This window comes from Somniosus microcephalus, chromosome 7 (genome assembly GCF_052327205.1).
Source record: "Somniosus microcephalus isolate GS21.2 chromosome 7, FLI_Smic_1.0, whole genome shotgun sequence".
In the NCBI taxonomy this organism is placed as follows: domain Eukaryota; kingdom Metazoa; phylum Chordata; class Chondrichthyes; order Squaliformes; family Somniosidae; genus Somniosus; species Somniosus microcephalus.
The window spans coordinates 179,441,022-179,463,429 of NC_140993.1; the positions used below are offsets into that span (position 1 = coordinate 179,441,022).

General features: G+C 43.4%; 1 protein-coding gene across 1 annotated transcript; it reads right to left on the reverse strand.

Moving 5' to 3' along the window:
- Positions 1-7,076: 7,076 nt before the first annotated feature.
- LOC147115035 (uncharacterized) lies at positions 7,077-14,212 on the reverse strand. The gene is made up of 5 exons (XM_085993282.1): positions 14,105-14,212; positions 13,724-13,798; positions 11,368-11,509; positions 7,682-7,790; positions 7,077-7,598 (listed from the first exon to the last, which is right to left on the reverse strand). The coding sequence occupies exons 2-5, from the start codon at positions 13,776-13,778 to the stop codon at positions 7,473-7,475; spliced, it is 432 nt and encodes a 143-aa protein (XP_085849408.1). The 5' UTR covers positions 13,779-13,798; positions 14,105-14,212; the 3' UTR covers positions 7,077-7,472.
- Positions 14,213-22,408: the final 8,196 nt, after the last annotated feature.

A 22,408-nucleotide genomic window follows, 5' to 3' on the forward strand; every position in this document is an offset into this window, starting at 1 on the left:
TTCCTCCCACCCCGCCTCCTGTAAGGACTCTATTCCATTCTCCCAGTTTCTCCGTCTCCGCCGTATCTGCTCCGACGATGCCACCTTCCACACCAGTGCTTCCGACATGTCTTCCTTTTTCCTCAACCGAGGATTCCCCTCTACTGTGGTTGACACGGCCCTCGACCGTGTCCGTTCTAGCTCCCGCACTTCTGCCCTCACCCCTGCCCCTCCCTCCCGGAACCACGATAGGGTTCCCCTTGTCCTCACCTTTCACCCCACCAGCCTCCACATTCAACGGATCATCCTCCGCCATTTCTGCTACCTCCAAAGTGATCCCACCACCAAACGCATCTTCCCCTCCCCTTTCAGCATTCCGTAGGGACTGCTCCCTCCGAGACACCCTAGTCCACTCCTCTATCACCCCCAACAGCCCTTCCCCTTCACCTGGCACCTTCCCGTGCAAGCGCAAGAAATGTAACACCTGCCCCTATACCTCCCCCCTTCCCATTGTCCAGGGCCCCAAACGCCCCTTCCAGGTGAAACAGCGATTTACTTGTACTTCTTGCAATCTAGTATACTGTATTCGCTGCTCACGATGCGGTCTCCTCTACATTGGGGAGACCAAACGCAGATTGGGTGACCGCTTTGCGGAACACCTCCGTTCAGTCCGTAAGGGTGACGCCGAGCTTCCGGTCGCCTGTCATTTTAATTCACCGCTCCATTCCCACTCGGACCTCACCGTCCTTGGCCTCTTGCATTGTTCCACGGAAGCTCAACGTAAACTCGAGGAACAGCACCTCATCTTCCGATTAGGCACTTTGCAGCCTTCCGGACTCAATATCGAGTTCAACAATTTCAGATCATAACCTCGGCCCCTATTACATTTTTACTTCTTTTTTTTCCCACCCCTTTGTTTTGGGTTTTCCCTTCCCCCCCCTTTCCTTTTTTTTCCTCTCTCCCCCACATGGCAGCTGTCTCTCATCCTGCCAGTACACTTCACACCTAATCTGAGCTGTCTTTTGTCTCCACTGTCCTATTACTATCTCGTCTGGTTTTGAATACCTCTTAATGTCTCTTTACTTCTTTTGTTCTATCGCAGCCCTGCCTTCGATCTATTTCATTTCCTCTCCTGTTTTGAAAAAGGGTTCACCCGAAACGTCGACTCTAATTTCTCTCCATGGATGTTGCCTGGCCTGCTGAGTTTTTCCAGCATTTTCTGTTGTTATTTCAACATTCTGTTGGCCTGTTGCTTGCTGCTCTGCTTTGGTTGGGCAAGTTGAATATCAATTTTCTAAGACTCCTGGGCCTATCTCACATCTTTAGCTATTTCAACATTTATGGGGTATCTTTGCTCCTGTAATTCCTTCAAATATGCAGTACATTACACTTGTCTGCATTAAATTTCATCTCAAATGTCTTCCCTATTATGTATTTGTCCAGCTCATTCTGTAACTTCTGAGTTGTCTCTCCCAATTCCATTGCCCCTCCTCATTTGACATCATCTGCAAATTTGACTACTTTGCATTGAGTTTCTGTATTCAAGTCATTCATGCAAATTAGAAACATTTGCGGTCCCAACACTGAGCCCTGTGGCACCCAATCAGTACTTCCTTCCATCCTGACATAACTCCTTGAACAGTCATCCATTATTTTCTGCATTGGGCCAGTTTCTTAATGATCATCTAGACTTACCCTGAATTCCCACAGCTTTGAGCATAACTAATAGCCTTTCACTTGGAACTTTATCAGAAACCTTTTGGAAGCCCATGTAGCCCATGTCATAAGGTTTTCTACAGTCCACGTGGGTTGTTACCTTTGTTTGAAAAAAAGCAGTGAGTTCTTCCGGTGACATGGCCAGATTCATCATTCAACCAACAGCACCAAAAAAAGCAAATTAACTGGTCATTCATTTGCTTTATCCAGACCATATTGACCACAATTTGTAAAAAGGCAGTAAATAGTCTTGGTGTCAGGAACAATGGACTTGCCTTGGAGCTGCCCTTCTGAGGCTGGTGAATAAGATTCTGTCTGAGGCAAACATCCTCAGTGTTGTAAAGCACACGGGGGTTTCTTGTGAGCCCAAAAACTTGAGGACACTTATTGATATAAGTGATTGTTAAGATGGTTCTTTGGGTACATATATTGGATGCTCTTAAGTTTACTGAATAATCAGAAAAGAACAAGCTGTTTCTGCTCTTGTGAGGAATGTGTAGTATAGATTATGGATTATTCTGAATTTGGTGATTTTCATAAGACTCAGCAGAACCCACATATTACTTCCATTGATTTCCAGAAGACTTTTGAGTTGGGGGGTGGGGGGCAATTTTAACTCCCCCACCTGCTGGGAACTGTGTGGGCTCAGGTTATACCAATTTATGTAACTCGACAGGAAAATCAGTCCTCTTAAAAAAACACACTCTGAGAAATGGATGATGAAGCAGGTTAGGATACAGTCCTATGTGATCTGGCTTCATAAGCAGCACAGCCTTGCACATTTATGACTGGTTCAAATCCAATTTACACAATTTGGAAGAAAGTCTCTTATTTCTGACAGTTAACAGCAAAAGTGAAATTCGTTCGCGTATTCTTAACCCAATTCCTAATAGATGTGTCCACAGGAGACAACTACTCATAATTTGTAACAAATTGGCATTCTTACTTGAAAGAGCATAATGGATGAGGTGCTGTTATGAGACTGGGGCATAGTAGAGGGGTCTCTACTTTGCCTCTGCCTCCTGCAGTTCTCGACGTGGAAATGCCTGAAGCTATATGTAGTGAAAGACTTAATTTTCCAGCACTAACATAATGAGTAGCACAAAATTCACAAACATTATATTAAAAAATTTCCTGTCATTGAATTTGAGGTTCAGGTGAAATATGTAAACTGAGTTTTGCTTTTGCATTTTAATATAATTTGAATGATTTGATTCCGTGTGTCATCTGAGCGCGCGGGACATCAACAACAACAGCTTACATTTATATAGTGCCTTTAACATAGTAAAACATCCCAAGGCGCTTCATATGAGCACATTAAGGACATATTTGGACAGGTGACCAAAAGCTTGGTCAAAGGGGTAGGTTTTAAAGAGCGTCTTAAAAGGAGAGGAGAGAGGTGGAGAAGTTTAGGGAGGGAATTCCTGAGCTTTGGGTCTAGGCAGCTGAAGGCATGACCACTAATGGTGGAGTGATCAAAATTGAGGATGCACAAGAGGCCAGAACTGTAGGAGCTCAGAGATCTCAGAGGTTAGTAGGGCTGGAGGAGGTTACAGAGATAGGGAGGGGCGAGGCCATGGAGGGATTTGAAAACAAGGATGAAAATTTTAAATTTGAGACATTGCCGGATCGGGAGCCAGTGTAGGTCAGCAAGCACAGGGGTGACAGGTGAACAAGACTTGATGAGAGTTAGGATATGGGCAGCAGAGCTTTGTATGATCTTCAGTTTACAGAAGTTGCAAGGTGGGAGGCTAGCCAGGAGAGCATTGGAATAGTTAAATCTAGAGGGAAGAAATACATGGATGAGGGTTTCAGCAACAGATGAGCTGAGGTGCAGGGGTGGAGACGGGTGATGTTATGGAGGTGGAAGCAGGCGGTCTTGGTGATAGAGAGGATATAGGGTTGGAAGCTCATCTCAGGGTCAGAAAGGATGCCAAAGTTGCAAACTGTCTGGTTCAGCCTCAGCCAGGGAGAGGGATGGAGTCAGTAGCTAGGGATTGGTGTTTGTGGTGTGGGCCAAAGACAATGGCTTTGGTCTTCCCAATATTTAATTGGAGGAAATTTCTGCTCATCCAATACTGACAAGTATTCAGACAAGCAAAGTGACAAATCAGAGGCAGTGAAAGGATTGAGAGAGGTGGTGGCAAGATAAAGCTGGGTGTCATCAACATACATGTGGAACCTGACGTTTTTTCAGATGACGTCGCCGAGGAGCAACATTTAGATGAGAAATAAGAGGGGGAAAATGATAGATCCTTGGGGACTCCAGAGGTAACGGTGCAAGAGCAGGAAGAGAAGCCATTGCAGGTGATTCATCAAAGCCATCTGGGGGCACTGGATATCAAAACCATCTGAATTAAAATAAAATCTCAAACAACAATTAAAACCTGAAGGACTGAGACTCCATACCTGTAATAGTTAATGTTCAGTGCCAGAGAGGTTGATTGGCAGTAATTAACACTTATCACATCATTAAAAGGCTACTTAGACTTGAAATGACTTGACATAACTTTCTGTGGCGAATTTACTTAAATCTTTAGTCATTTAATCTTTCCTGCCTTCCACCCTATCACAGACCTTTCCTTTTGTTCTTTCCTCCCATCCCCCCTCTCCCTGCCCCTGTACTTGCTTAAAACCTGTTACATCTGTAACATTTTCCAGTTCTGATGAAGGGTTATCGACCTGAAACGTTAACTCTGTTTCTCTCTCCACAGATGCTGCCTGACCTGCTGAGTAGGTCCAGTATATTTTGTTTTTATTTCATATTTCCAGCATCCGCAGCATTTTGTTTTTTTACAGGAACTTAACGCCACTCAATGCATTTGAATGGGGAGCCAGGCAATAAAATGCCATTTTCGCGAAGCTCATTGCTGGGCGGCGCATCTCCAAAAGCCCCTTATTGATTACCGCGTTTAATCGCGCATCTATGGTCACCTGACGTTGCTGTGGTATTTGCACATAAATAACGGTGAGCATTATTAGCCTCACCATTACTTTGACAGCAATTTTTGGGCCTATGTTTTTTTCAGTAAACAGTCCCTCATTAGATCAGAAGTGGTTTGATTATTTCCTCAATGTTTCAAATTTGTCACTGTAACAAAGAGCCCTCAAGGCTGAAAATACAGGGGTCAGTAAACCTAGTTTAAATGCTAGGATGCACCCTCTGGGAACCTTTTCTGCTGACCTGGCCATTCCAGGGTCGGGGTAAGTTCTCTTATTATTATATTATTGACTGGCATCCACACCACTATAAATATGCCTCAGTTGCCTGCCATAGTGAGGGAGGTCAGGGGGAGGCTGGAAATTGTGGCCGAGGAAAACTGGTCTGGTGGTGCCGCCCCCCAACCTGGCAGCTCATCAACCGCCTTTATAACGTGCCTGCAAAAAAGAAAGAAATTTGAAAAAAAAATCTGTCCTGCTCTCCCAGCTGGGCACCAGTTCTGCAATCAGACCAGTCAGTACATCTCAATCATTTGGGTGTATGAGCCACCAGACTTCCTTCAGCCATATCCACTTTGACATAAGGGACCATGTTTGAGATGGACGGAGGTTCTGCCACAAACAGGTTGCCCCCCCTGCATACCACCACCACCACCACCACCACCACCACAAGAATCTCAGTACTGAAGCCTAATTCACGGGTCTTATGCTGCAACTCCCAAATATCTCCTGCCTGGAGTGCACCATTCAGGCTCATGTGAAGTTGGGGTCAGCCATTATCTGTAAAGACTTTCCCACCAGTAAGGGGTGTCCTCCTAGAGAGACTCTTGATTATTAGGGCATATTTGGAGGTGTGGAACTCTGCTTGAAATCAGGTATATGAGAGGCAGCCCCTATGACTTTGAGATCTGGCTTGATTGATAGCTCCGTACCCAGAGCACACTCAATTCTGAAATGGATGATTGTGGATTTTAAGCCCCATGATAAACTTGGGACATAATCTAGATTGACACTTCAGTGCAGTACGGAGGGAGTGCTGTATTGTCAGAGGCACCACACTTTGGATGTGATGTTAAACCAAGGCCATGTCTGCTGTTCAGGTTCATGTAGAAGATCTCATGGCATTGTTCAAAGAAGAGCGGGGAGTTAGTTCTACTGGTTCTTGGTGAATATTTATCCCGCAACCATCATTATCAAAAAAACGATTAATTGGTCATTGACCCCATTTGTTATTTGCGAGACCTTGCGGTGCGGAAATTGACTGCCGTGCTTGCCTATATAACAATACTTCGAAAGTAATTAATTGGTTGTACAGTGATTTGGGATATCGTGAGGGTGTGATAAAGTTGTATATAAATACAAGTTCCTTTTTTTTGAAGAAGTTTCCATGAGGTGAGCTCTTCTTCTGTGCATTGAAGATACAGTAGCTTCAGAATTGCACTCGCAGTTGGCATTATGTCAGATAGCCACTAAGCTATAGAAATGTGAAACTGGCATTATCAGATGTAAATCAGGATTCCAGTGATAAAACATTGATCTCAGCAGAAAACAACAGCATTTCACATGGAAGAATGTAAACATTAATAAAGCTGAAAATTGGATTATTCTAAGAAGCAAATGTAGAATCAAACACAGAAGTTGAAAGACCTTCAAAAAATTAATGGCCTGGAAATTGTGGTTGGAGGCTTGCCGCCCGTGTACACCTCCGAACTGAAAGAAAACTATGAATTTACCTGGTGTCTCTGGAGCTTTGGACTGTTCCAGCCCTGGGCCTGCAGGCGTAGGCCTGTGTAAAGGCCCACCAATCCCAGGCCGCATGTGGTTCACAAGCGATCACGTGAGCCAGCCCAACCAATAACAAGGGGGGATTCCTATGATGCTTATGAGGATTCCATTTTCATACGGAATCCCCATAAGCATAACAGAAATCACCTAATAAATAACATTTCACACTACTGAAATAAAAATAAATGATCACAGGTTCAAAATTAATTAAAATTAAAAAATTGTGAAAAATAAATTTAAACATTTTTAAACGAGACAAAATTTACCTAAACTAATTTTAATTGTAAGTGAATGTTTAAATCATTAAAAAAATATATTTTAACCCTTGTGCTAGTAAAAGAAGGCCTTACGCCTGCTTTTACCAGGCATAAGGGTTTCGTGGATATTCGCTGGGCAGTAGTTGGGCAAATAGCTCAACTCTGTGCCAGCGAAAGTGAATTTACAGTGAATGCGGTGGATCTGTCCAAGCGAAACTTGACAGATTGCAAGTTCCGGGTTTTCGCTGTCGGAAGCACCGTAAAACCTGGGCCATTATATTTTCAAAGACTCTTCAAGGCATTACAAATGGTCAATAGTGATGAAAGGGTCTTCAATTTCAGGTTCCAAAATGAATCCCCTTGTAAAATATGCAGCAAAAATGTACACTTTGTAGTTCGTAATAATCATAACATTTTAATGCGTTGCGTTATTGAAACAAGTTAAGTCAGTTTCTATAATTTTTGCCATTCAAAAAGTGAAATTTCTCTAAACATATACTTGAGCAATCTGATCAGACTGTGTCATGTATTCAGCACTCCTTTATAGAGAGTTGTATCCTGAACAATTCTGAGAATTTTTGTTAGAGGATCCCATGAGGTTTGTGTGTGAGGGAAACTATAACATAAACTAAGGAGTGAGCAGATTAAAAAGTATATTTCTAGTCTGTGTTTTTAGATCAACTAAGAATCTAGAAATTAGTTTGATTTGGCCGACTACCCAACAAACATTTTTTAACTCAGATCACGAAAGCACAGCTTAAAGAGCAAAGCATCACACTAGGAAAGCAGAATCAGTCAATCACGATTCATCATGTTGTTTGCAGCATGGTGGCAATTGTCGGTAAGTAGCCGATAATTTTCACCACCAACTCGAACAAAGTCTCCCACTGTACTCCCCGCTACTGGCCTTTCTTCCACCACCTGCACAATAAAAAAGGCTAATGTTACCATCATATTCCTGAAGTTAATTTGGTTAAGGGTTTTCATAAATAGTTGATACATACTCTCCACCGATCTGACATGTGAGCGGCATCAACGACGACAGTCTGAGACGAGAGACCATATCCACTTCCTTTGTGAATCAGCCACTGCTGTCCATCATCTGTGGTGACTCTGAAACACAGAGAGCTTTTGTCTGTAAATGATTCGGGGCTTCTTAAGTAAAGTAAACAAAATCTCACTTGTGCTTTTCTGCTGTTTTTTTATTGCTTTTTCTGAAAACTATTGTACCAGCCAGTGTTAACCACCGTTAATATCCTAACATTGGAAAGACTACATAAAGTTTCACCTTTCCAACCAGTCTATTGTGAAATTGGATTTACAATTGCACAGATACGCAATAATCAGAAATACAAGTAACGACAATTATTATATAACTATAGATATCTGCAAAAATTGAAAATTAGCTTTTAAACAGCAGATTTATTAGTTCCAACATCAAGGCTGACACCTGACTTTACAGAGTGTGGTTACTTGGGGCAGCTCAGTGTCCTGAGTGTTTGAATGCTAAACACTCAGTACTACAGATTGGGGAATACAGGTTTGAACTCCTCCTCTGCTCAATTCTCAATCTGAGTTGCATTAACGAAGGAAATATTAAATAGAGGTTGCAGCATGTCCTGGGCTGGAGCAGTAGTGATAATGTTATGGTGCAGTTCAGTCTGGGCAGTAACTTATGCCTCCTAGCAGCTGGTTAAAGGGGTGTTTGTGGGACTCAAGGAACGGAACAGTTGCCCATTATCTTGGCTGCAGAGAGGTTAGTCTAGACAGACATATGAACAAAGATATATTGCCTCAGGAATAAAATTACTGACAAATAAAATATATACACTAGTAGGCTGTTCAATTCATTTGAGCTCAAAAAATCAGATAATAGTGTAGTTTCAGTGGTCAGCCAATCAGTGGTTTCAATTGATTGCTGGTCATAGGTCTTATGTACCAAAGGCAGATCAATTAACTGCATTTGAACTAATTTAAACTGAAGTTAAAGTAATTTAAAGTAATAGTAGTATCAGTATGAGAAACAGACCTGAGTCAGGCTTCAGTTGCAGCGGCAGGTCATTAATGATGAATCAATGTGACCATGGATGCCTGTCCACCCAGGATTCTGGGTGCAATGTGATGAACACCCCTGATGGGGGTGCAATTGACAGAAACTTGGCATTTCACCCTGGGGGGTTGTGGTTTGTTTTGTGAGCGAGAACTGCTTTGGGTGAATGGACTTTTCAACCAACGTAAAAGATTGTGGAAACGCGAGTATAAAGAGATTATGGGCGCAACACACTAATGCTTAAAATTCCGCTATCTTTTACGCAATTTCATTCCACCCAAATTTGGCTGTTATTTGAGTGGAAGTCATGCAGAAACATCACACCAATATTTCTGCCCACCCCCAACCTAGGCTCACAAGTAAGAACAATTCCACTGTCACACACAACAACAACAATAACTTGTATTTATAAAGCGCCTTTAACGTAATAAAACATCCTAAGGCACTTCACAAGAGTATTATCAAACAAAATTTGACACCGAGCTACATAAGAAGATATTAGGACAGATGACCAAAAGCTTGGTCAAAGAGGTAGGTTTTAAGGAGTGTCTTCAAGGAGGAGCGAGAAGTAGAGAGATGGAGAGATTTAGGGAGGGAATTCCAGAGCTTAGGGCATAGGTAGCTGAAGGCACAACTGTCAATAATGGGACGATGAAATCAGGGATGCACAAGAAGCCAGAATTGGAGGAACACAGAGATCGCACAAGGTTGTAGGGCTGGAGGAGGTTACAGAGGTAGGGAGGGGGCGAGGCCATTCAGTACTGTGGCAGGGCGGAAATCTACTTTACACCAGTGACTACACTTCAAAAAGTACTTCATTGGCTGTAAAGCACTTTGGGATGCCCTGAGGTTGTGAAAGGCACTATATAAATGCAAGTCTTTCTATCTTTTTCTTTTTGATTGGAGGGATTCAAACATGGAGTTGCGGGAAAGATGGGCATGGATTTAGGAGGCGACAGCATGTTCAAGGACTTTGGAGAGGAAAGGGAGGTTGGAGCTGGGGTGGTAATTTGTAAGGACAGAGGAGTCAAGAGTGGGATTTTTGAGGAGATGTTTGATGATTGCAGATTTGAAATGGAGGGGGACAGTTCCTGAGGAGAGGGAACCGTTAACAATATCAGCTAACATGGGGGCCAGGAAGGGAAGTTGGGTGGTCAGCAGTTTGGTGGAAATAGGGTCGAGGGAGCAGGAGGTGGGTCTTATGGACATGAGACAGAGAGGGCATGAGGGGAGATAGGAGAGAAACTAGAGAAAGATGTGAGTTCAGGGTTAGTGCAGGGAGGAACCTTAGTGGAAGTTTGGCCCGGTGGGCTAGGGGAAGGAAGGAAAGCAGCAGAGGCAGCTGAATGGATAGTTTCAATCTTAGTGAGAAAGAAGTCCATGAGCACCTCACTCTTGTTGTTGGAGGCGAGGATGGAGGAGGCCGGGGAGAGGGGTTTAAGAAGAGGATTTGTAGTAGAGAAGATAAAATAAAACTCATCAATAGCTTGATGAAGTAATTTCCAGGGCATAAGCTATAACAATAATTATTGTTCCATTTATATAGTGCCTTTAACATAGAAAAATGTTGGGTAGAAGATAAATTGATCAGAATACTTTACAACTGGGGCACAAGTATCGGCACAGCAATTCAGAAAATCCTTACCTTAGAGCTGCCATTTTATATCAGCCTGTTGCTATCAACTACACACAGAACAGCGCAAAGTAGCAATGGATACAATCATTGCAATAAATGTTATCTCAGCAGCAAATGTATGCAAAAATCAAAAGTGTTATTTGGGAGACAGAAGGATATTGATCCAGACAACATATGTACATCAGAGAAGCTAGAATTGGCTCATCTTCTTTTAGCATTGAGTTAAGTTGTATGGCACCTGAAATGTTACATCTATTTTTCAAATGGAACTTACATATTTTATTTAGCAATTTTAGCAAAAGGTACACAACAGCACATTGTACTTTCATCTCTGGAAATTCAATTTCAATCCAGATTGATTAGTTAAAAGTCTTCTCTCACTGCTACCAATAAGGGACATTCGACCTAGGTTGTTAGGGGTGAGGTCCCACAGCACAGAACGACTCAATTCAACACAACTAGGCACTGTACTGTCAATCTCAATCAGAGCAGCCAGGAAATAGAAAATAACAAATGGTGCATTAGGTGGCTGTTGTTTGGATGCTGGAATTAAGGGACATTGTTGGGGAAAAGTGGAAGGAGCTGTGATATATCTGATTTGGGAGTGATTGACTCTGACATCTGATGCCCAAGTGGACAAATGTTCCAGTTTACAGCACTAACATCCCTTCCCTTACAAGAAAAAAAACACACTTAAATATGAATTTAGGACTCCCTTACAGAGTTGATTTGTACTGAGTTGGCTGAGGGTGTTGGGCCTGGCTGCAATGTCTGCACATTTACTGTCTAGGCTCACATCAGGGAGGATACTCTTTAATTCAGTGATGTACTGAAGTTGGCCTGTGCCCATGGAACTGTGCCCCAACATGAGTTAGCGCATTCAACCACATCAGTTGTAAGTCTTAATTTTGCATATCCAAAAGACATTGGAGAGGTCCTTATATGGCATAGTTTTAGCTTACCTTGACCAAATCAAAAACTGAAGCTTACTGTAATTAACTTACCTTACCCCTGAATGAGTTAAACCTGCAACCATAGGTCTCTGTACTTTTTCAGCTCTTATCACAGCCGTATTATATAGATCTGTCAGTTCAGAGTGACTTGTAATGTCATGAGGATAGTTACCATCTGTTCGCCAACTAGAACCTACAAAGCAAAAATCTTAATTCATAACCAATACAAATTATGCATTGCCTTCATCAAAACATATGAAGGACATTAGGAATCAATATGTTCTTTTGTTTTGATAATAAAAATAATTATTTAAAGAAAAGAGAAAATGAGTTAATTCTGAAAGGATTTTCTAACATGTTACTGATATCGGAGTATTACAGGGTATTATACTGGTTGTCAGACAATGATGGCCCTGAATTTGCTGGAGTGGGGCATCTTGTGGCATGCCCCGTTAGACTATTTCCCCTCACCCTACAGCTCAAACATTCTTTGCACCGCAAATTGCTGGAATATAACATTTTAAATTTTAGAAACCTCTCAGAAGGAGACTCCACGGTTTTAATTGTTCCCATTCTGGGCCGGAGAGGTTGAGTGGTATTGCAGGTATATAAATCTTGTCATTAAAAGAGTCCTTACACTGTTAAGTACCAGCCCAAATTTTCTGCGGCGGGTTTAATTCATACTTACTGTGAAAATGCAACAATTTCTTGAAACTCATGGGGAGGTTGAGAGTGAGCTGCTGTTTTTTTGAGGCGAATGGTGGACCTAAATCGTCCAGCAATTTGTGGCGATTGCTAGACAATTTACACACTAATAACAGCGAGCGCATTAAATTCACTGTAATTTTCCCAGCAAATTCTGGGCTGATGTTTCCCTTGTTGAACTACATTTTGCATTATCAGTAATTTATATAAAAGAAACATTAATGTGTTGTTAGTAGAGTGGATAATAAAATGAATTATCTCAACGCATGCTACCAATACATGTTTATATTTTTTGAACATATTTATAATTTTGACAGAAAAAAAGTTGCTGATTGAGTTTTTGTGATTTCAGGGATTGTCAGATTCAAACTATACATACTTTGATCGTCTGGAACATTATTCTATGAAATGGTCCTAAATGTGCACAGATTTCATAACTGTGATAGAGGGCAATCTAATGTTTGCTCAATCAGGCTGCCAAGTATAAAGTCAAGTGAACAAGATGGTTATGCTACGCATCAGAAAATTCTGCTTAAATGCTGCAGGCACACAAAAAAATAGTGCAACTGAAAAAAGGTGCTTGGGAGAAAGATCCTAGTTTCTGAAAATCGATCCCCTATCAATGACTTTGACAAGCAATAATTTTTATTTTTAGGAGCAACTTTGCAAATTAGATTGGAATTCAGTAGCAGGTGGCCTATTCATACTGTCTGCATGAGTCAGGATTTTCAAAGTTTAATTATCTACAGGGGAGAATTTCCAAGAGGTTGTCCCACTCTTCTGGCAGAACTTCGGTGGAAACGGCATTAGTGGCTCTTTATTTCTGGGGGCTTCCAACGATCTTCCGCCAAAGTTATGACAGTAGATCAGAAGAACCAGTCACGGATGTTTCAGGCATACCTCTTTTTCTTTGGCACCCTATTTAAGTAACATTAGAATTGTGCCCTACGGAGCAGTAACTAGGTAAAGTCAAGTTGGGGTTTAAAAGCCTGAACATTGTATGAGGAAAAAAATTATGAGATAGGCAAGGAGTTGAATCGTATTTAGGTCCTGGAAAAAATGAGAATAAGAGGCTCTACATTGAGTCTTAATTCAAAAGCAGCGAGGTGGTTGGGAGTATTTGGAGCTGAGAAGGAACAAGAAAGCCAAGTTCACAGGAGCACAGTTACTGCTGATAAAATAGAAGTTGTGAGCACTGAGCGTGTGTGATTTTTAAGGAAGCTGACAAATGCTGAATGGAATCATCAGCAAGAGCTAGATAGTCCGAATGCAAAGTTAGAGTCAAAAAAATGTTTAAACTGGCTTCTCCTTCAGTGCCAATTGTTAACAGGTGCTGAACAACTGGAACATTGATCAGGCGCTCCACTTGTGTTAAGGTCAGCAGTTGTAATTTATGGTAGTTCTGCAGCTTTAATGAGCCTCGCGCACTGTTAATATGGAGGCTCCCAGCATGTTACACACTGGCCAGTTATGTTTTGACATGGTAGGCATGTTGGACACAGAGTAGGCCTCTGGGTACAAACTAGGCCTCAGGGCTCTGTGCCTAATAATATCGGGAGCTTGTGTCTCATGTGCTTCAGCATAATGGGTGTTGGCCATTGTATTGTCAGTCGCATAGGATGTTGAAAACGTTACAATAATCTAATCAGTCAAAAGATCTAGAGTTCCAATAAATAAAATACCTAAATATTTAAATACTCACTAGGGGCTGCAGTAACAGCACTGAAGCAAAATGCAACAAGGATCACCAGGAACATGGTCCTCCCACTGTAAGTGCCTGATGGGCAGAAAACACAGTTAAACAAAAGCTCAACTTTTATTTTAAGTTAAAATGTAACAAACCAAATTGTTTGAAATATGACCAGATTTGTCATTTTGTTTTGTATTCAATTGACTAAGTTTTTCACTTAATTACAATTTTTTTCAGCAAAATTGCATTTGGAAAAATTAACATTTCCCTCCATTTTTAGTCGTGATATAAAATCAGACAGGCATATGCCATATGGTTTAGCTCTCAAGTTGATCCAAGACTCATTATTATGGCCCTATTATTTCTGTATATTTCTCTAATTTGTCAACTTACCCGAGGATGATGAGACAGAGTCTGTATTTCTGTGCTGATCCTTTGCTCTTTGCCTCTGATCTCCCGATTCTCTGTGTTACAGCACTCTTCATGTCTGGAATTACATCACAGATTATAGGAGTGACTGTCCTAACCTATGTAAACAAGAGAAACTGTGGGGATATGTTGATAAGAACCTCTGTTGTAATAAAAGTGATAGATTAACAAAACCTTTCAAAATTAGTTTGATACATGGATACTGTTAATGTGAGAAAATCCAATATATTTTGCATTCTGATTTGGCTAGTATGTTTGTTTTATTTATATAGATAGATTTTGGGGTTGAGTGCTACATTAATTGGCAATGTTAAGTAAGGCCTATTAAGGAGTTTGGAATTTTAGCAGCAATATGGAAGAGGGGAATGGTTTACCTATGGTTTCATTCAAATTCTGCTTTAGTGAGATAAGGATAGCCCAAATCAGGTCGAAGTGAACTTCTAGAGCCTGAGTTGTCATGATGAATGAGTTCATCTTCAAATGGCATATCCTACCAACTGCACCATTAGTCTCATCCACTACTCAATTCTCTACACCCCCATCACCCACCTACAAACAACCTCTATCAATCAGTACGATAGCAAAATACTGCAGATGCTGGAAATCCGAAATAACTACAGAAAATGCTGGAAAAACTCAGCAGGCCAGGCAACATCCGTGGAGAGAAATTAGAGTCAACATTTTGGGTCAAAACCCTTTATCAAGACTAAAGAGGCACAGGGAATGAAATAGATTAAGAGGCCAGGCTGGGAGAGAACAAAAGAGAAGAGACATTAAAAGGTATTCAAAACGAGACGAGATGGTGATAGGACTAGTGGAGACAAAAGACAGCTCTAGATTAGGTGTGAAATGCGCTGGCAGTATGGGAGACAGCTGCCATGTGGGAGAGAGAGGGAAAAAAAGAAAGAGGGGGGGAAGGCCAAAACAAAGGTGTGGATAAAAAATAAGTAAAAATGTAATAGGGGCTGAGGTTATGATCTGAAATTGTTGAACTCGATATTGAGTCCGGAAGGCTGTAAAGTGCCTAATCGGAAGATGAGGTGCTGTTCCTTGAGTTTACGTTGAGTTTCCGTGGAACAATGCAAGATGCCGAGGACGGTGAGGTCCGAGTGGGAATGGGGCAGTGAATTAAAATGACAGGCGACCGGAAGCTCGGGGTCACCCTTACGGACTGAATGGAGGTGTTCTGCAAAGCGGTCACCCAATCTGCGTTTGGTCTCCCCAATGTAGAGGAGACCGCATCGTGAGCAGCGAATACAGTATACTAGATTGCAAGAAGTACAAGTAAATCGCTGTTTCACCTGGAAGGGGTGTTTGGGGCCCTGGACAGTGGGAAGGGGGGAGGTATAAGGGCAGGTGTTACATTTCCTGCGCTTGCACGGGAAGGTGCCAGGCAAAGGGGAAGGGGTGCTGGGGGTGATAGAGGAGTGGACTAGGGTGTCTCGGAGGGAGCAGTCCCTACGGAATGCTGAAAGGGGAGGGGAGGGGAAGATGCGTTTGGTGGTGGGATCACTTTGGAGGTGGCGGAAATGGCGGAGGATGATCCGTTGAATGTGGAGGCTGGTGGGGTGAAAGGTGAGGACAAGGGGAACCCTATCGTGGTTCCGGGAGGGAGGGGCAGGGGTGAGGGCAGAAGTGCGGGAGATAGAACGGACACGGTCGAGGGCCGTGTCAACTACGGTATAGGGGAATCCTTGGTTGAGGGAAAAGGAAGACATGTCGGAAGCACTGGTCTGGAAGATGGCATCGTCGGAGCAGATGCGGCGGAGATGGAGAAACTGGAAGAATGGAATAGAGTCCTTACAGGAGACGGGGTGGGAGGAAGTGTAGTCCAGGTAGCTGTGGGAGTCAGTGGGCTTGTAGTGAATGTTGGTCAATAACCTATCCCCAGAGATGGAGACAGAGAAGTCGAGGAAGGGAAGGGAAGAGTCAGAGATGGACCATGTGAAGGTGAGGGAAGGGTGGAAATTGGCGGCAAAGTGAATGAAATTGTCTAGTTCAGGGCGAGAGCAGGAAACAGCACCGATACAGTCATCAATGTATCGGAAAAAGAAGTGAGGGAGGGGACCCGAGTAGGACTGGAACAAAGAGTGTTTTTTCCCTCTCTCTCCCACATGGCAGCTGTCTCCCATACTGCCAGCGCATTTCACACCTAATCTAGAGCTGTCTTTTGTCTCCACTAGTCCTATCACCACCTCGTCTTGTTTTGAATACCTCTTAATGTCTCTTCTCTTTTTTTCTCTCCCAGCCTGGCCTCTTAATCTATTTCATTCCCTGTGCCTCTTTAGTCTTGATAAAAGGGTTTGACCCGAAATGTTGACTCTAATTTCTCTCCACAGATGTTGCCTGGCCTGCTGAGTTTTTCCAGCATTTTCTGCTGTTATTTCTCTATCAATCAGTACTCAACCCTAAAATTGATACGCTTTACCTCACCCTCATACACTTAGCACTGCTGTAAGCCTTGCACCCACAACTCACAGCTCACACACACTGGAAGCTATTCAATCATGACAGTTACATCACCCAAACATATTGCAGGTCACTCACTGACACACTTCCCTCTTTCTTGCAGCAAAAGATGACACATAACAACAGGCAGCAGGAAAGAACTGGTGGAGGACAAGCGCGCCTGCAGGTATTAACCCCCATGGAGGAGACAGTGCTGGCCATCATGGGAAGGGGCATCACTGAGGCTGTGGCCACTGGCAGGGCTGGAGAGAATCGATGATGAGGGTAGCTGCATACCTAATTCTTCTTCTCTCATCCCACTTCTCCTTCATCCCACAATCTCTTCTGACTCACAAGCTGCAGATGGTGTAAGCACGCACTTCTTACATTCTCCTCCCTCCTCAACACAACTCAACCCTTGTCCCTTTTTCATTTCAGATACTCAAGAACTGGAACATTCCCAGCCAGAGGAGGAAGAGGAAGAAGATAGTGAAAATGAAGAGACACTGTCATTTGATCTTACACTTGTAGCCACCAGCTCAAAGACTGACACTGCGCATATTTTAGAGGCTAGGATAGAGGAGGGCAGCAGAAGCATTGCTTGAGGAAGCCGATTGTGTGCCATATAATGTCCCTGTGGCAGCATAGCTTTCATTGTAGGGCTGCTGTGCACATATGCATGGGTTCTGAACCGGAGTCATGAGCACAAACTCCCGTTGGAAGTGTGTGCTTGCATCTCGAACCCCATTTGAGGATTACAAGGCCACGTAGAACCTAAACAACGGGTGCTGCACAGCCCAATTTCTCCCCCATTGCCTTTCACTGGAAGCAGCTTTTAACATTTTGTGCTATTTTATTGAAGTTAATGCTGTTAAAACTAAACCAAAATTGGAGAACAAGTCAAACAAGTTGGCTTTTACACCAAAATGACAAAGGCCATATTTTCTCCTGTTTGATAATTTTATGAAGTAGACATTAATAAAAGTAATGGGGCAGTAATTCCTCCCCAAACGCGTGAGTACGGAAGGGGTACTCACGCGTCTAGCCAGAGGAAATACCGGTTTTCAGCATGCACAGCGCATGCGCTGAAAACTGGCATTTCCTCTCCTCTAACCCAAGAGTTGAAGGGGCAGCGCGTGCGTCTTGGATTTCCTCTGTTTTGGGGGATTTGCGCATGTGTAAAGGCCTCCGGTCTTTACGCTTGTAAAAAGCACACGTAAGTATTTATTTTGACAGGTAAGTGGTGTTTTATTGCAGTTTAGAATTTTTTTTCCCACAGGTTTATTATTTTAAAGAATCTACAATAAGGTAAGTTTAGTTTTAGACCCTTTTTATTAAAAATTTATTTTTTTCAAAAAAAAAATTATTGTTTAAGTTATTTTTTTTAACTTATTTATATTTAATTTAATGATTGGGATGTTTTTTAAATTTTTATTTAAAGTTTAAATAGTGTTTTGGGCCCCCGTAGTTTTCATGAGTTTGACAGTTCTTACTCTCAAACTCATGAATGAACCTTCCCCTCCCCTGATTGGTTGTACAGTGCTCACCTGATCCCAGCCGGCACATCGCACTAACTACGCTGCTGGATCAGGTAAGCACCGCGCTGACATCTGAACCGGGCCTGTGACAGGAAATGCAAGCAGGCCCGGGCTTCAGATTTCAGCGCACAGGGTGAGTGCAGATCGGGGGCTTGCACGCGCGGCAAGCCCCCGACACCAAGTTCTGGGCCATTATACTGTTGGCAGAAAGTAGCAATAAACCATTCACTGCTCTGAGGGTTTCTGGCACATTTGCGGATTTGCCTCCTGTGCTCCATGAACATCTCCATGCAGGTTGTGCAAGTACCCTACTATTAAGTTGTCACCTAAGCGAAGAGGTGGCACCTGTGGATGACTGCATGCTCGAAATCGGTCTAATGAAGCAGTGGCATTACTCAAAATGCCACTGTTGTCTCTGTGGCCTCTGTAATTGAGGTCACCCAATGTAGGTGTCTTGGATGTTGTTATGTGGTCATCAGCAAGCTGCAGTGCAAACATCTCCCCATAACATCATTCAAATAGCAGTATGAAAGCAGAGCAACAGAACAGGGCATTACAACATTTCCTACATTACAACAGTGACTACACTTCAAAAGTACTTCATTGGCTATAAAGCGCTTTGGGACCTCTTGAGGTCGTGAAAGGCAATATATAAATGTAAGCCTTTCTTTCTTTCAATAGGGTTAGTTTTGGATTGCTCCAACAAAGAGCCAGCACAGATACAATAGGCTTAATGGTCGCCTTTGGTGTTATAAACTTCTATGGTTCCTCAATGATATTCTTGTGGTGCAGCAGCCTCCATGTGATAGTCCCCATCTTGTTCCAGCTGCTCCATGGGAAACTATGAGGTCTTGCAATTGCTCCCTCATGCAAGTGAATTGAAGGTGATTCTCAGGTTCGGTACAAGATGAATGTTGACAGAACTCTTCTTTTCAGGGTGGGGCAGGACTTCCGAGAATCCCTCTGGATCTGCCCCAAACCAACCCATTTTCCTGATTGGCTTTCAAAAGGGAATTGGATAAGTACCTGAAGGAAAAAAAATGCAGGGCTACGGGGAATGGGTGGGGGAGTGGGACTAGCTGAGGTGCTCTTGCAGAGAGCCGGCATGGGCTCGATGGGCTGAATGGCCGCCTTCTGTGCTGTAACCATTCTATGATTCTATGACTCTATAATTTGGGGTTTATCCCATATGTATGTTTGAATCCTAGTGGGACTCCTGTTGCTAAGAGGGAGTCTGTGAGAGCAAGGGTGGAAAACCCTTGCTGCAGCACCAGAAGAGGTGACAAGGGATCTTATAGGGCCAGAAGTACCCCAAAAAGACATCAAGGCTCCCAATGAAGGCTTCAGCTGAAACAGGTAAGTGCTAGCGGGCCTGACTTGGATGGAGTATAGGCCACAACAGGGTCCACTCCTGCACAGGACTTTTACCACTACTTCCCAAAGCCTACTGCCATTTTCTACATGGTGGCCCTGAGAAATGGCAGTAAGATGGGCGGACAGGAGGGAATTCTTTGGGAACGCAGACTCTGCCTCCCCCATCTCTATTTGCATGTGGAGAACAGAGAATGAGTGGCTAGCAGTGATCCTGGAGGAGAAGTGAAGAGAAATCCCGGTGGGGTATTGAGGCGGTGTTGGGCCTAGCCATCTGCACTTTCCCTCATTCCCTCATTCTCCACCGTTGGCTGGGATCACGGAAGAGAATCCCAGCCTGTGTCTCCTTACTCTGTGAAGATAGCAGAAGATCCATTTATAAATAAATAAGCACACTTACCCATTTGGGCACAACGTTATTAATATTATTACAGACACCATTATGTGCTTATGCACAATCACTGTGTGTAGACACAGTAAAGGAACATATTGTGCTAATCATTAAATATCTGCATACATACAACTTTTGTGCTCTCCTACAATCTCTGAAAACTCCATGTTTTCCGAATTCTTCACAAATAATTCAAATATTCTTTCATCATATGTTGTGAATACTCTCTTCTTATATGGTCCGTCACATTGTTACATTTTTGGGTGTTTTACTCTTACCTCCTACCCATGCTTCCTTCACAATCTCTCCTCCTTCCTGTGGTTGTCCCTGTGCAGATTCCACTGCGTTTTTTGCCCAGAACTTCTTCCTTCAGCACAAGCATGCCCAGGGCCAACCTGCTGACAAGCTTCATGCCCATCACCTGAATGCTGCACATCTCTCTCTTCATTATCCTTATGGAGCCCACCTTCCCACATGGGCTAGCCAGATTCCGTGCACACACTGTCATCTTCTCGATCCTTGGTTCTTCTTTTCAGGACAAGTTTGTGCACAACAGAAAGGGGCAGGCTGTAACTGGAAGGGATTAAGCTTCAATCTACAACCTCACCCCACCCGTGCAAATTCAGGGCTGGGATTTGGATGAGTGAAGCTAGAGCTGGGAGGCAGAAGCCATGACTCAGCATAGGGTTTGTATGCCAAGATTCCTTTCTTCACATACCATCCTACATCCTCCTATAAGCACCGACACACAAGCTGATGTACATCTGTGGCAGTATGCTAGCTACTTGCCCAGGGCAGCTCCACACCAAGTTGTTCTTAGTTTTGTCTCCCAACACTCGCCTCTTTCTGTCTCTTCAGATATGGCATAAGGAGCTGAAGTGGGCCCCTGCCAGGAGGAATCATCCAGCACCTCACCTGGCACTGTGTCATTGCATCGCACTCTGGCACGCATCAGCACAAAGCTATCCACCCTGGGGGATTTATATAGTCAGATGGAGGTCAGTACAGAAGGTGATGCACAGAGCACAGGTGGACAGGAGCAGGTGGAGGTGGTAGAAGTGGAGCAGGAAGCCTCTGCTGGAGAGTGAGTTTTCTTCCTTTCTCAGCTGGTGAGGCCCGGAATCTAGATTTCCAGGTCCCAGCTCCAGTCTCACCAGTCTGTAAAAGATGAATGTTTTCAGAGCTTGAGAAGTTATTGGAGACACTAGGGTATCTACCTTGGAGCTGTCAACACATGGTGCTAAGTGTCAGGCTCATTCATGAAAAGCATATAGTCAGCCTTGGAAGGAGTGACAACTCCAGGGACATTTACAGGTGAACTCTTCACAACAGAGGCCATTATGTTCGTTCAGATGGCTGCCATACACAACATGGGCAGACCCACAATGTTTGCTATACCACCCTCTTTGTCTTCCAGCAACACCATTTTGTCTGCACATTTTCAACCCTTACCTCTGGAATGAATTTCTGCTAACTCAACCAGTGATGCACACAAAACATTATTAATAAAAAAAGGTAAGGAACTGCCTCTGTACCAACTGCCAGCCACTACGGTGCTTCCTCTTCCCAACACTTGGTGTATACCCTGCTCCACTTCCAATTCCACAACAACAACTGCTTGCATTTGCCTTTAATATAGTGCCTTTAATGTAGAAGAACATCCTAAGGCACTTCATAGAGGTATAAGGAAAACAAATGGACATTGAGCCAAAGAAGGAGAGATTAGGAGAGGTAACCAAAATATGCCAGAGGTGGGTTTTAAGGAGGTCTTAAAGGAGTAGACAGGGTGGAAGGGTGCGAGGCCTAGGGAGCCTCCTAGGAAGGCATGGACACTAATGGTGGATGGAAATAGGGTGGGGGTTGCACAAGTGGTTGGAGTCAGAGGAACAGAGAGTTTGGGGGAGGTTTGTACAGCTGTTGGAGGTTACAGCGATAGGGAGAAGCAAGACAATGGCGGGATTTGAAGTGGGGATCAGGGACCAAAATAGGTCAGCAAGCACAGGAGTGACAGGTGAGAGGGACTTGGTACAAGATCCGATACGAGTATCAGGGGTTGGCTTTGACTATGTGCGATAGTGTAAAATGGGTGGTAGCGAATCGGCAGACCGCTTTACATCTCTCCTGACTTTTATTTCCATTGACTTCAGGAAAGATGTAAAACAGGCCGCCAATTCACTATCACCCATATTGCAATATCACACAAAGTCAAAATCTACCCCACAGAGTTTTGGATGAGTTGAAGTTTATAGAGGGTGGAAGGTGGGAGGCCAGCCAGGTAATCAATGGAGCTTTGAGTTTGGAGGTGATAAAATCATGAATGTGGTGGTTCTTCTTATTGCAATCCCACTAGCAGGGGCTTGGGACCTTCTCATTGGGCTGGAGAGCCGATGGGCTTGAATAAATGACGCGAGAATGTATACGGGCTTCCACAATGTAATTGCTGCAATAGGGTCTGATGAGTGGGCACAGTGACACGGAAGCTCACAGCAGGAGCTGTGCTGATGCCTAAGGGGCAGCTGT

Bases quoted from the DNA above. Each gene is read 5' to 3' on its own strand.
- LOC147115035 (XM_085993282.1), bottom strand. From the start codon at position 13,778: ATGTTCCTGGTGATCCTTGTTGCATTTTGCTTCAGTGCTGTTACTGCA. The intron at 11,510-13,723 runs GTGAGTATTTAA...TTTGCTTTGTAG, and splicing joins TGCTGTTACTGCAGCCCCTA to GTTCTAGTTGGCGAACAGAT. The intron at 7,599-7,681 runs GTATGTATCAAC...TTTATTGTGCAG, and splicing joins ACATGTCAGATCGGTGGAGA to GTGGTGGAAGAAAGGCCAGT.